The 14,556-nt window shown below is 38.4% G+C and overlaps 2 protein-coding genes across 3 annotated transcripts; one reads left to right on the top strand and one right to left on the bottom strand.

Annotated features, from left to right (window-relative positions):
• The first annotated feature begins 245 nt into the window (after positions 1 to 245).
• parp16 (poly (ADP-ribose) polymerase family, member 16) lies at positions 246 to 5,814 on the top strand. Of its 2 annotated transcripts, none has more exons than XM_084735055.1 (7): positions 246 to 349; positions 1,593 to 1,789; positions 3,515 to 3,652; positions 3,741 to 3,947; positions 4,127 to 4,298; positions 4,402 to 4,546; positions 5,375 to 5,814. In XM_084735055.1, the coding sequence occupies exons 2-7, from the start codon at positions 1,601 to 1,603 to the stop codon at positions 5,508 to 5,510; spliced, it is 987 nt and encodes a 328-aa protein (XP_084591181.1). In that variant the 5' UTR covers positions 246 to 349; positions 1,593 to 1,600; the 3' UTR covers positions 5,511 to 5,814. The 2 variants fall into 2 exon arrangements, with proteins under 2 accessions (XP_084591181.1, XP_084591182.1); XM_084735056.1 differs by having other exon boundaries at positions 348 to 367.
• Positions 5,815 to 10,076: 4,262 nt separating this feature from the next.
• On the bottom strand, positions 10,077 to 12,632 carry LOC146316947 (uncharacterized). Its single transcript, XM_084734495.1, has 4 exons — positions 12,267 to 12,632; positions 10,697 to 10,784; positions 10,414 to 10,609; positions 10,077 to 10,304 (listed from the first exon to the last, which is right to left on the bottom strand). The coding sequence occupies exons 1-4, from the start codon at positions 12,592 to 12,594 to the stop codon at positions 10,242 to 10,244; spliced, it is 675 nt and encodes a 224-aa protein (XP_084590621.1). The 5' UTR covers positions 12,595 to 12,632; the 3' UTR covers positions 10,077 to 10,241.
• Between the last annotated feature and the right edge of the window lie 1,924 nt (positions 12,633 to 14,556).

Genomic DNA, 14,556 nt, shown 5'->3' with positions numbered 1-14,556 from the left:
TTTATTTTCTTCTGTGGAATTTAAATGGCTCTCTGAACATCAGTACAGTGTGATGAATGCTGCTTTCACTGTTCCTCGTAAAATACGGGTTTAGGCTTCTGGCAAATAGTATAAGCAAAATGTACGCCAAACACGTATTGGCGTTTTTTCCACAACTAATTGTGTGCTCTTCCTCTTTACGCGGCCTCTACGCCATTTTAATTGCCAATATATATCCCGTGTCTGTTCACACATTTGGACCATGCTTGAAAATCTCAGAATTCCGTTTGTTTTGCGGTGCCTGAACGCCGCAGCCCCTAAAGCTAGCGTTAGCTCTTCCTGCAGTGTTATGAGTTGAGCAAGCCTGAAGGTAACGGATAATTATGATGTAAGAGTAGTGTGTTTCAAATGAAATAGGCGCATGTGCTACAGGAGTGTATTTGTGATACATTCAGGATCCCACAGTAGTCCGACTATGCTGCATTTGTCATTCGGCGATAGATAGCAGCGCCTCACTTGTTGTATCTCAGCTAATGTTAGCTAACGTTGTTTCCTCCTGTGCTAGCTAGTTAGCTAACCTGAAACAAGAACTAGTAAACAGTAACTCCGGTTATTTCCAGCAAGGTGTCGGGAAAAAGCAGTAACTAGACGGGACTTATTTTATTGGAGTGTCAGTTTTTGTTTTGATGTTTGACCATAGAAAGTAACAGTAGACAATAACAAATGACTAAAGTACCGTAGTGTCTAACTTGACAGCAGCTTAAAGTCTGTAACTGTTTGTTGTTTAGGTTCAGTGCCAAATTTTGTATGCCAATCAGTAAATATCTTCTCTTCAGAGTAATGGGAGATGTGCAAGGAGGACTTCACGCCGCCCGTTGTGAACATATGTTGACATTTTGAAGACTAAATAATTGATCATTTGATTGAGAAAATAACCAGCAATTTAAATTCTAACAAAAATAAAGATTAGAGGGAACAGATTTTGATAGGAGTGCACAGATTTGCACGACAGTTTATAATGAATTTTAACCTTAATATATTATCATGTGGTGTTTGCTGTGCTGTTGTCACCTAACCTAAAGGGATAGTTCACCACCAAATCAAAAAGAAATAGCTGTCCTCTGATTTCCAGCGCCATTTGTCCTTCTAGATTGTTTCTGTGTGAGGTACCAAATTTTGGACAAATTGGTGTTTATATTCTTTCGCGCATAATGGAACTTGTTGGCATGTGGCTTGTGGTGCTCAAGGTGCAAATAAAATACACATCTCTTTCTGGAAATCATGACCCGCTTACTGAAGTTAAACCACAGACCTTGCTGTGAACAGCTTCATGTAGGAACTGTATGAAACTACTCTTTCTATGAAGAAAAAATAGTTCCTACCTGGTTGCCAGTTTCTTTATACATAGTAGTTACTTTAGGAAAGCTGAAAGAATTTATAAATCTGTATGACAATATCTCCAGAACTCTTAAACTCACACCAAAACAATCTAGGTGGATAAACAACACTACAGGACAAAGAAGGATTGTGTTTTTTATTTTCAGTTGAACTGGCCCTTTAATTTTTTTTTGGCTGTGCTCATTTGTTTGCTATCTTATCATCTCTGTCTACAGTGCTGGGAATGCAGCCACCGCTCCCACCTGAGGCGGTCAGAGAGCTGGTGTGCTCCTGTCTGCACAGAGACCCGGTCGCAGCAGACCTGCGCTGCAGCCTGTTTGTTGCTGCAGCTCAGAGCTACAAGAGGGACTCTTTGCTCAGACCCTTCCCACCTAGATACGTCAGTGGTGAAAATAAGGACTTTGAGGAGCTGGTAAGATACAGTGACAGACACAAGCTTCTGAACACCCTCTAATGTGTCATTAATGCGTATGTGATAAGCAGCAACATAACACTTGGTGGCAGTAATGCACCATTAGAGGCAGCAGTGCGTCAGTAAAAAAGGTGAAGAATAAGACTGCAAGACAAGAATGCAGATTGAAAACATTAAAATGGTTTAATAGGTAAATGTTTTAAATATATAAACAATGTATTTTAATGAGAAACATTGTAAATACAGACAGGATTGTATAAAATCCCCTGCTAGAGGACGACTGACGTCATGGCACGCCACTCCTACTTTGCCTGAGAGACTCTGTGCGCCTGCACACAACTCGTGCAATTAGACATTTCAACAGAGTGAACAGTTCATTACCCTCACTCGGCTTCTCAGTTCTGCCATCTTTGTTCTTTGTTGCAACAGTGTGCGTTGGTGACAACGTAAGTTATCGCAGATGATATAATTCACGGTACTAAGTTATTGGAGCTAATACTGTCGTGTGTAGATTCATAATATTTAGCAGGCTGTTAGCTTACCTTGTCGGTAGCTCCTCTGGGGAAACGAGCAGAGTTGAGTCCTGTTTGTGTGCTGCTAGTTGTTATCTTTAAGTTATGGCCTGATTATTTAATGTTGTGTACTTCCCAGTTTGATGTAGTCGGCATCACTGTTATGTTGCTATAAATAGCGTTAGCATCTCAACTCCGTAGCGGGCTGAAGTAACTACCCGGTCACGTGACCTACAACTTGCCGAAGCCAGTGTCATGTTAGTTTATTTATGTGCATGCTCTGACTCCTTGTGGTTATTTAGTGACATGACATTTCTTGTATGTAATTGATACCATGCATGTTATAAATTGATGCTGCTGGATAGTAATTATTATTATCATTGTTCTGTTGCAGATATCACAAACCACACATACCTATGCAAATGCTTCAAGTTACTTTATTATAATTGCAACCCCCTCACTGTTGGAATTACCTGCCTGTTTGGAATAAACCTTCATCTGAAGGAGAGAAGTTGCTGCGTTTTCTCTGACCGGAAAATTAGGCCAGTTGTGCACAGCCAGACTACATTCACCCACACTGTTGTCTACAAGGATTGTAGGCTTATTCATTTCTAATAGTATATAGCCACATATAAAGCAAATATTAGGAGTCATGTAAAGATGTGACCTCTTTTCAATTAGTTGGTATTAAAAAACAGACTTATGTATTTGGTGGGCAATTTTAAAACTTCAAAAGTACTCTGGAATTAAAGAATAAATCTGCTTGTATCCATTTATTAGAGATCTCAGTGATTAAAGTGACAGAATGTACAAAAACAGGTGAAATACAAGTAAATTCAAGCAGTAAGCCCCAAAAGCATCCAGCAGCAAAATACAGTATAAGTTGCAGTGTTTTATTATTTTAGGTGCATTGAACATGTCTCTAACATTTGATCAGAACTGACAGAAACGAAAGTTGTTCTGTAGGACTCGGTATGCTGAGATCCCATCCAAACATATGAAAGTATGGCTACACTACATCATGATATAGAAGCACTTGCGAAACACAATACAGAAATTTGTGGTGACGCAGATTCAGAGATCATAATAAGTTTCTGAGAGAGACATTGTTCAAAGAAAAGGCGGCCTTACATGGAATGAAAGGGAAGAACAGACATACTATGGACAGGTGTGACTACTTGATCAAAAGACATTTGTTTTCTTTCTTCTCCAGTTGGCAGATGTGAAGTCTTTGCCCGGTGTGAGAGAGCTGGTGAGACTGCGCCCCGGAGAGGGAGATCATCATCTGGCTCTCACACACTGGATCCTCTCTTCAAAGAGCTTTGCTGTGAAAACACTACAGAAAGAAGAGGTACATCACTACAAGTGTAAATGCATAAACACGGTGTCTTTTACTAACTGCGCTTTTGTTTACGGTGTGTTCCTTTAATCTCCGCCAGTACGCCAACCTTTGTAACCTGACGGAAAATGAAGGTATTTCTGCGCCGGTGCCAGACTTCCTGTTTGAGCTGGAGTACTGCGATCAGATGAACGCCAGGTTTGAGAAGACAAGGGCAGGAAGAGACGTCTTCTATGCATTCCACGGGAGCCGCCTGGAGAACTTTCACTCTATCATTCACAACGGGCTGCACTGTCACCTCAACAAGGTTAGTGCAGTCATCACTGCTTCATCACTTGGCTGTCCCTTACAGATCTTTATTATGTAATATAATAAACACTTAATGCAGATGTTGGGTGTTGACATTACTAAAGAGTGTGGAGTGAAAATCGGAGATCATCTGTTGTTTCTTCCTGACACCAAAACTCTTCTGCATGTCGTGTGCAGAACTCTGTGTTTGGAGAGGGGACCTACCTCACCAGTGACCTCAGCATGGCTGTCCTCTACAGCCCACACAGCAGCGGCTGGCGAGAAAGTCTCCTGGGTCCGCTGCTCAGCTGTGTTGCCTTGTGTGAAGTCATCGATCACCCAGATGTTAAGTGCCAGGTGAAGAAAAAAGGTGCGTTAACAATCTGACACAGAACAATAAACTTTTAAAACCTTGTAACACTGATGTTTTGGTCGTGACATATTGAAAAGCAGCCGCTCATTTCCCGTTTCAGATTCTGAAATCATCGACCGTCAGCGCTCAAGAGCAAAGAACAGTGAAGGAGGGGATGTACCGCAGAAGTACTTTGTGGTCACCAACAATCAGCTGTTACGAGTCAAGTACCTGCTTGTTTACTCTCAGAGGAGGCACCTGTCCAGGTAAGAATCTGTCAGGTCAAACATAGTTTGGCAGATCATTTGTGGGTAAAAGATGTAAAGTGCTGTGAATAAACATGCATGGAGACACATCGTTCAGGAAATGAACTACTTTGTCACGTGTGGGTATAATGGCAATATGGGCAAATAACTGCCTGGCTGTAGCTGAGTATGTAAATAACGTGCTTCATGCAAACACACTCTGAAGTTTCAGGCTTGTGACAGACAAGAGACTGCCTGCCTGTTTGTGTATGTATGAGATGATTATCATGATGAATTGTTTTGATACTATTTATGTGTCCAATAGCTTAAAGTGCTGTTATAAATACTTGTCTGTAATTTGGAGAGTAAAAAAGAGACATATTAAAGCAATTAATAGAAAAGAAATCAAACTATATGCAATATTTGTTGCTTAAATGATGGTCAGCTATGTAAGATTTATGGAGATTTATTCACAGAATATGTTAGAAATGGAATATAACCAGACACTGGCTTCAGATATGGCCTTTCGCAGGTTTTGTAGCCACCATAAGTTCTCTTGCTCACTGAGAATAGGAGGGTAAGGTGAGGAGAGGATAGCACTAAATCCTACACACTGGTCCTTTAAAGAACAAGAATACAGAAGTGAAATAGCCTCTCAGATAAATATGTTTTAAATGACATTTCTACATAATTATATAATCACAATTCTGATGATTTTTTCCAAGAAAATAGGTGATATCATTGTATAATATGGGCTTCTTGTTTTTCTTAAAACAAAGTTACAGAAAGTGAGTAAATGCTGTTTGCTGCTGTTTAATAAAAGGTCATTTTTGTGTTTATCTTCTTCAGACATTCCCGCAGCTCCTCCTGGCTCCTCCGACACCATTTTGCCATCATGATGAGTCTGTACCTTCTGCTGCTCGTACTCATCGGTGCCTTTAACTCCACCACCTTCGTATCCTTTTGGAACAGACTGTTCAGGTGACAAGACAACAGGACAGACGGCCTGGATGTTCGTTATCCACAGTGCCTTCCTGATCACAGACTGACTGGAGGCCCGAGATAGTTTTATGCACCTTTATACTGTTTTCTCTCTGCAATCATTATTTTCTGTATCGGTACAAATAACTATAATTACTATTATTTCAGGATAACATACCTTTTCAAATAGCAGCTGATGGGATGCTGTTGTTTATTAATTTTATCTAATATGACCATTCTGCATTTTAAAAATGTTATGCAATGTTTCATCTGTAATTTGTATGGTTTAGTAAACATCCTGTTTTGTAGATCAGCATTGAGATGTCTTTTTTTTTTTTGGTTTGTCAGGTCTTAAATACTGAGGATTTCTAGCGCATTAACTGATCATATTGACTCATTAATGTCCCTTTGTCAATCAGGTACTAATGACAAGATCCCAATTTAAATACTGACTTAACGGTATGACTTCATATCACTTAGATTTTAGGGAATAAATGTAAAGGGATCATATAGAACTTAAGTGTAACTAAGGTATTTAATACAAGAAGTAGGTTTCAAGAAGGAAAAATAATGAGGTGGCCATATTTGATGTGCTGACATAATGATAGATCACAGGAAGGCCACTGATAACATCATATGCTTTTATAGCTGTGCAGTAGCAGTAAAGGAAGTAAGCTGTATATCCTCTTCAAGGCAACAGGTTCATAAAATTTGTTACAATTTTTGAAAAATGACAAATAAAATTATACTTTTGAGTTACGTTGTTTCAAGGGTTTGAGTGAGATTAGTTTGTTCTGTACTTGAAAATCTTAAAGGTGCAAGATGTAAAAATTGGCCAACTGTCAAATTCATACTCTAAATAAATAGGGGGCAGCAAATCACCACATTTAATGCTAACTGTTGCTATCTATAGCTTGCGTTAGCTCATTTAGCCGTGCAGCTAGCATAGCTATTAGCCGGCCCTATCCAGATTGGGAACATCAAGGTGGGGAGTGTTAACACTGCTAACACAAGAGCGTTGGGGAGAAGGTTTTCAGTCCCTGAATATGGGAATTCGAGCAGCGATGAAATGGCCACCAGAACTGGGACCAGTGTGAGAAAACTGGGCTCAGCAGCCTCCCAGACCTGGACCCAAACCTGGACCGAATACAGCCTCAGAGACCAGTGTGACATCAGGGAATACAACGCAGCGGCGCTGATCAGGACTTTGATTCCAGAGACAACAAAAACACGGTGGGTTCACGAGAGGCATAAAGCAGGAAAGGAGGAAGAGGGAATCAGTCTGCGCCCACCTCCGAGGGCAGACTAGTCACAACAGTGACTCACGATCACCTCTTGAGGTAGAGAGGTATTATGACACAGGATGGGCCAAAACTAGCTGGCTAGCATTCTAACTTAAGTACATGCCCCTGCGACTTGGAACAGATGTCGTTGACATAATGTCAGAACTTATTTTCGCACATTCATTTTAGTTAATTTCTTAATGTTTTAAACTAAGATTTTTATCAGAGATGAAAACAGTATGAAAATGTCATATCATGATAAATAGGGACCAAAATTATCACAGTTATCAGTATTGTTATGATTTTGATCAGATGTGAAAATATTCAAAATGTGCTTTTACACACACTGAAAACATTTCACCAAGATTTATGTTGAAAACCTCAACAATTTGAAATGGCATCATGTCCTTTGTGATTTCACTGATGTGAACTGGCGCCTGTGTCTGACGCTGCACAGTACTTATCTTAAGCTTTTAAATGCACAGTAATCAAATAATGTTTTGATGAAAATTTTAATTTTAAATGGTAATACTAATGTTGGGTAATTTTACAGGGGAATTAGTTATCCTTTCATCTGTGATTCTTGCATATTGCTCCTTTAAAGTGTAGCGGTTGACTTTAAATGACTCTCAGGTTTGTTTAAGAGACCTGTGATATTACATATTATTCAGACATGCTGGGAATAATCAAAGAGAAATCTCCAGCTGCTTCCCGCACATCAAAATCTACCTGAAGGTCACTCCTTCATCGTAATCTCTTGTTCTTTTCTATTGTTCCCGGGTTTTGTGTTGTATTCAAACTTTAACATGGGCTTCCTCCGACAGGGGCACATTTATTACAGCTGGCACGCAGACAGTCCTTTATGATCCGTTGTTTTTATCAGTAAAAAAAAAGTGAGACGGCTATATGAGATTGATAACAGAGGCGGCCCGCTTTGGTGACAGATCCTGTCGTCCTAATAGATACAATGATATGCTGATGTTTATCCACAGTCAGAAGCAGAAGAAATGTACAAAAGGAAGAGAATTCAGATAATTGTTTGTGGTTTTTCATACAACCTTGTAAAAGGACAAATTACAATATAAACAGGAAAGTTTTTGAAGTTTTAACATTAAATAGTATATATGTTTCAAGGCAGGTCAACTGTAGCCAGATTTTAAACCTATAATAGTGTGTTTTAACATATACTGACTGCACTTTTTCTTATTATTTTGCTCATGTTTCCCTCCTCTGGTGCTTGTTCCTGTTTGTGTCTAAACAAAACTAGACCCGGAGCTGCACCGTCCTCTCTGCTGTCTGATTAAACACAGGATATTATTCATTATTTAGATATCACTCTACTTTGGTGATGTAACTGACTGACGAGTTGAAAGATGAAAGGAAACGCAGGCCTTTGTTTTGGTATAAAAACCGATTCCTTCTTGCGAAATCCTTCAGATAAACGGCTTCTCCTCGTCTGAAACGACTCACATTTGAAGGACACAGAACAAACTGTCCATTGTTGGTCCACACTTTATTCCCTTTCTGTGCAAGCTTCATTATTGCTGCCTCATAAACTGTCTGTTATTCAATAACCATCAACTGTCAGGGGGGTCAGCGATGGCTGAGGGGACTCAAGACACTTCGCTTCTCCTGTGAGCCAGAAAAACTCCCAAAATTAGAAAAAAAATCAAACAGAGGAGACATACAAGTGAACAATTTGCCAAAAAACATCATGTCAGGCTTTTTCAGGCAGTATCAAGATCCATTATATTTTATTTTTCATGTTATATAATATAATTCTTTCTCATGTTGTATTTCAAGACTATTTTACAAGTTGCTGAAAAGTGCAACCAAAATTAATTGACCTATTTCAAAAAATTAAGCCCTACGATGTAAAAAAAATCTATATATAGTTGTGTATCTAAGGAAGGCGTGACACGGACAAGCGTATAATGTGATTTAAGATTGGGCTGACAAAAAAAAAGCTTTGGATGTGTGCACGAGCCATAGAACCGCAACTGACCTACTGAATGTGCCGTTATAGCACAGTACTAGCGATCTCTCTGTAAAGGCACATTGTGGACACATTTTAATCATTCACAAATTCACATTGGCATATTGCACAGCCCTAATGGAGACTCAGTGCTGGACTGATATCACCATATCAATTACTGTATTGTTGTACATGCCACCACTTCATTTCTCTGCCTCACAGTTTCCTTTCTCTGTATTTTTCTACTTATTCTAGGTTCCAGATTGGTTCCCTCATACATGGCTCAACATTCACGTTAAAGGTAGAATCAGTAGGATTTGTCAGGTGCTGTTTGTACACCCACCAGTCTCATTTCAGTTGTAAAATACAGACGTTTTGGGTTGGTAAAGCTTCCCAAGCACGGTAAAATGATGAAAAAACAAGAAAGTACGAACAGAGGAGGGGGTCTCTGTAGATGCACATGCTTCTCATGAATCATGGATGATGATTGAAAGGACTGTCTTTGTATGAGTCTGTGAATTATCTTTTGGTAAAATCCTACATAGTTTGTCATTAAAGTGAGTTGAAAACTAAACGTAAGAACAAGATCAAGCGTTTACAGCTATGCTGGCATCTCTACGAGACTGTATTTAGGCGGGCCGGCGCTTTGAGCTAAATGGTGACACCACATGTTTGCAATTGCATGGGAATGTCATTAGTTATGCAGGTATTTGGACATAAAACTACTGGATAATGTTCTGGACAAATTTGATTACTAGATGATAAATCTGAGGAGTTATCCCAAGATGAATATTAACATCTGAGCTGAACTGTAAAGATATTCCAGTCCAGAAACATGCCGACACACCAATATTGTCATCTCTAGAGCCACACCTCTAAAAAGTGTATGTAACACTATGCAGATCTTGAGCAAAATGTCATGTCAACTAGTGCTTTATTAATTGCCACCATCTAGTTACTACTTTATATGCAGCATTGTGGGATAAACTGAGTCCCAATACATAGAGTGTAATAGTTTGCATTAGATAAAAAAGGAAAAATACAGTCTGAACATTAAATAATGCTGCCATGAGCAGTTATTACTGTAACATCATGCAATGTTTTGGGCAAGCTCCTCTTCCTGCTCCCTGATATAGTAATAAATGTTCATGGGGACATTATTTATGGTGCCATCTCACTTTTTTGATATGTACTTCTGTCCAGTACCTAGCATTTACCACGTTTGGACCTGCATGCTTTTGTTAACTTTTTGCATGACGTTGGTCCTGCAGTCAGGTACAACATAGAGCACACATAGGCTTAAACGTAAGATACACAGTTTTATTCTTCACAATTCAAAATACATAAAATATCAGGTGTTACATACAAAAATTGATTGGTGGATGAAGAATTTTCAGGTTATACACAAACTTTACAGATAGCTGCCTTTTCCATTGTGCTACATGAACTCGTTTCCTCTGGGTTTCCTCTCTTGACATCAGGGATTCGTTACGTTTGGACAGCCTGGGACCAAACACAGAAAATGCCCCTCAGAGTTACTCTGCAGAGACACAAAGAAAGACAGAGCGCAGTGGTGCATTAGTGGGTGACGCGTTTAAAAGCAGCACAGTACAGTTTGTGCAGTGGGCACTGATTTTTCTCCCACCTACCTGCAGGTTGTTGTGACACACAGGATTATGAGCGGCTGTCAGGTGATTGTGCACACACTTCCCAAAGCGGAGAAGACAGGATGAATCGGAGTGGGTGCAGGTCTGAGGGCATGACGGGGGTTTCAGCAGCAGACAGCTTGAACAGGAGGTGTGTTGGCAGGAGCCCTGGCACGCTTTCTTCTCCAGAGACACAGACCTAGAGAGCAGCAAATTCACATTTCTGTTAAAAAAAATGCAGCGCAAGGAGACATTAAGAGGAAAACTTCTTCTTTTTTTTTCTCACTTGGCAGAGCAGATTTCATTTGGGTTGGCCTGACAGTATTCCTTGGTGCACTCTGGGTGACAGCTCTCTGGATCCAAGGGTTCAATCACTGCAGAAACACATTTTAAACATGCACCGAATGAGAAAAACAACTTGGACAAATCACAAAGTATTGGACACATCAAATTTAATATTTACATCTTCTCCCGAGCAGCAACAAAACATAAAAATCTCTAATCTCGTACTACGTCTGATACCGTATCAATAACGGCGACAAGTCTTTATACCATGACGAGATAAGGGGGGTAATTATGGCTTAACTGTTAGCAGAAACCTTTGAATCAAAGGAAGCCTTGACCACACTATCAGTGCTCAGAGCTCATAACCAAGATACACCACACTGGCACCAGGCCCACTACAATGACATGTAGTGTGACTCAAGTATTGTACATAACATAGAGGTGAGTTAGAGTTTTTACATTTTATGCTACTTTATATTTATATTTCTCTGCACTTCAGAGGGAAATTGTGCAGTTTGCACTGCATTTATTCCAGTTATAGCTATTATAGTACTGCTAGTAGTAATCTATAAGAATAAGAATAATAACACTGACAGACTTATTTGTAAATTTCTCTCATAATGCTTCTGAACTTTTATTTAATTATTTATTTAGTATTTTTACATCGTGGTGTTTCTATACGCAGCATGTTTTTTTCAGTCCATATGATTCACTTTTGGGAGATTTATTTTGAGAGATTGAGAGACATTTGTTTTATTGAAAGTTGCTCAATTTATAGTGTAGTTGCAATATGTAAGATACATAAACATTTCAATTCACGCATAAGAAAAGGAAAAACAAAAAAAATGTATACAGATAAATGCAAATGTACCTGCAGTAAAATTGTTAATTTTATGATATATCAAGTAATATATATATATTAATACATATATGTATATGTGTGTGTGTGTGTGTATATACAAATAAAATGGTTTTAATGTCACTGGTTATAGACATTTTGTGATGCAAAAAATTCAGACAATACTGCATCTTTTTGCAACAGTTCCCTCCTGTGTGTGTCTATTAATCACTTACCATATTTTATTTATAGTAAAATAACTTTATAACTTTCACATATAATCTCATTCATGTCTGTGCACCATAAGTTTTTTTTTTTTCAGGCATATATATACTTGAATGAAAAATGTCCAGAAATGAGTTGGGATAAAATCACCTAACATGTAATTAGACTGTACTATAGTTTTATTTCTTACATTTTATACTGTATTTGTGTGCATAAATACTGCAACAATATTTTTTAGAACTTTCTAATAATATTTTGAGTGATTATCACTAAAGATTTGTATGTTTTTATAGGCATCTATGTTGTTTTTCCTCATACTTTGGGTTTCTTGCAGCCTTATAATAAAAAGTCAGACGTGTATTTGTGCTGAAACATGACAGCGAATGTGAATTTACCAAAATTAACTTGGACTTGGAGGTTAATTTGGCTCACATTATATAATCAATGATAAAAACTAATCCAGGGCAGACTACTTGATACTAATTGAGGTTATAAACTCTAATCTCACCTGCTTTACAGATCCCTGTGCGCTCTGCGTCTGGTTTGTCGGCTGCTGCGTCCTGGTAAACACACACCAGTCCCTCATCACACTTGCCCAGGTAGTCCCACGTGCCCCCGCAGGTCTCCTCCTCTGTTCTGGCACAGACTGGGCAGCAGCCGCACACACCTGTCGTGACACCGCCTTTACACTGGAGCTTCAGCGCCCGCCGGGAGGAGCAGTGTATCTGCTCGCAGGGTGGGCAGTGGAGAGCCTGGAGCTGCTGAGCTGCCCCGGTGGGCGTTCCTTCTGACCCCAACGCCCCTAACAAGACACTCAAAAAGAGGAGCATCCACATTCTGTATCGACCTGATGTTTATCCTGAGGTGAGAACACCCGCCGGCACCTTTTATATACACGTCAGCCCCCGGGAGAACACAACCTCCACCCCCCACCAGCAGCCAATAGGTGAGGGCAGGGGGGTTCTGTCTAAATACACAGTTAATTATCCCCATGTCTTATCTGCACACTATCAACATTTTGTTTTGAAATAATTCCTCCTTCTGAACATCGTTAGATAAGTCTGATGAAGACTGGCCCCCTTTGTATTTGGAGTCACATGACCTCGAGAAGGGGTAATTCAGTGCACACCTACAATCAGGTAATGACCTATTTCTTGAAAGAACAAAAGGATTAAGACATCAGCAGGTTATCTGATCAGGACATCTCGTAAGTTTCGTATCTCTGAATAAAAAAAAAACGTCTGGCAGGTTGTGTACATAACAATAAAAGATGGAAACTGTTACTGGATATCTTTCAATATAATACCTTTTTTTCTTTTTTATCTGGCTTCGTTTTTATAGGGCTGCAAGCACCTGAAGAGTACAATAACTCATTTACTGAACTATTTCAGGTATACGGCATCCTAAATCAAATAATTATCATGTTATTCAACATAAAAAGGTACATTTATTTAACAAGGTTTCTGCAGGTCCTTAAAAGTTTTAAAATGTCTTTAAAATAGATTTAATTATAAAGTTAACGTTACTTTTTTAAAGCTGCATGAACTTTAGTCTCACTTGTTAATGTGTTTCAGGAAAAAAAAAATGTATTGATGATGTTATAACAATTAAAAAACTAAACTGAACATGCAAAACCACATTAGTGATCAATGGGTCAAACAATAATGACTAACACAAATTGTGCATGTACTTTTTTGCCAGTATATTGACATGAAATCAATCTTACATTGCATTCATAATGGTCTTAAAAGTCTCAAATTTAACTTGTTGAAACCTGCAGAAACCCTGTTTTATCATTTTTGTGATTTAACTAAACTAAACTAACTAAATCTAATTATTAAAATGACCTGCTTTGCACTGTAAGAATGAGGCAAAGCATTATTAAGTAAAGTAATCATGAAATGTCCTTCTTAAAAAAACAGATTACACCTCATATTAATAGAAACGTATCTGATTCATTACAGTCACTAATATCTGTGTACTGTATGATGTAGGTTCTCAAATATATTTCAATTTCAAACTTTAAACAGGAAGTCAAACCCTTGTTGACACTGTGACTTATTTTAGCATCATTATTCTGTCTTACTTGCATTTTTTAATAATTATTTTCAAAATATGTTGCTGTTTTCAAAGGTCACGAGTAAAGAGTGCTCCAGAAAAGTGGTCTTTAGTCAAATTCTTTAAGGATTTAACAGATTTAACCTTTAAATATTTGGTAACATAAAGTCATCTCAGTGTTTAAAACATTATTAGTTTTTTAGCTTTTATAAGTTTATTTCCACCATAACACCGCAGGCAGACATTATATTTAAAGAAGGGTTACTAAAACTGAAAATACACATTTTGATGATTTGAGTGGCTCTGGATTAGTCTGTATATGTATTTAGGCATAAGATAAAATGAGAGATAAGGTAGAACCATACTAATCACAAAGAAAATTTGTGTGCTGGAAAGTGGTCAAAAATTAAAAGAATAAAAGTAATTAAAAGTGCATAAAGAGTAAATGCAAAAAAAAATGTTGCCTACAAATAATAATAAAAGTAAGGTAAGTTGAGTAAAAAAGTAAACTAAGCTAAAATAGAAAATTAGTATTGGCGATAGGATTGAAATATTAGCAGTGGTAATGAAAAAGTAACGTAGAGTAATATTGCACATGATATTGAAAGCAGTTATCTGACTGTGCTGCAGTCCTTTGCATTATTTATTTGACATCATTTTAAAGTGCAGATCTTGTGAAGGTCACTCCTCTCCTGCAGTGTGACAGGATTGTGGGTGAAAAAGGTTCTAAAGGAGAACAA

Source organism: Lutjanus erythropterus, chromosome 13 (assembly GCF_056507025.1).
Source record: "Lutjanus erythropterus isolate fLutEry1 chromosome 13, fLutEry1.hap2, whole genome shotgun sequence".
Classification (NCBI taxonomy): Eukaryota; Metazoa; Chordata; class Actinopteri; order Lutjaniformes; family Lutjanidae; genus Lutjanus; species Lutjanus erythropterus.
Note: the sequence above shows the minus strand (reverse complement) of the source record. Positions and strands in the feature narration are given on the sequence as shown.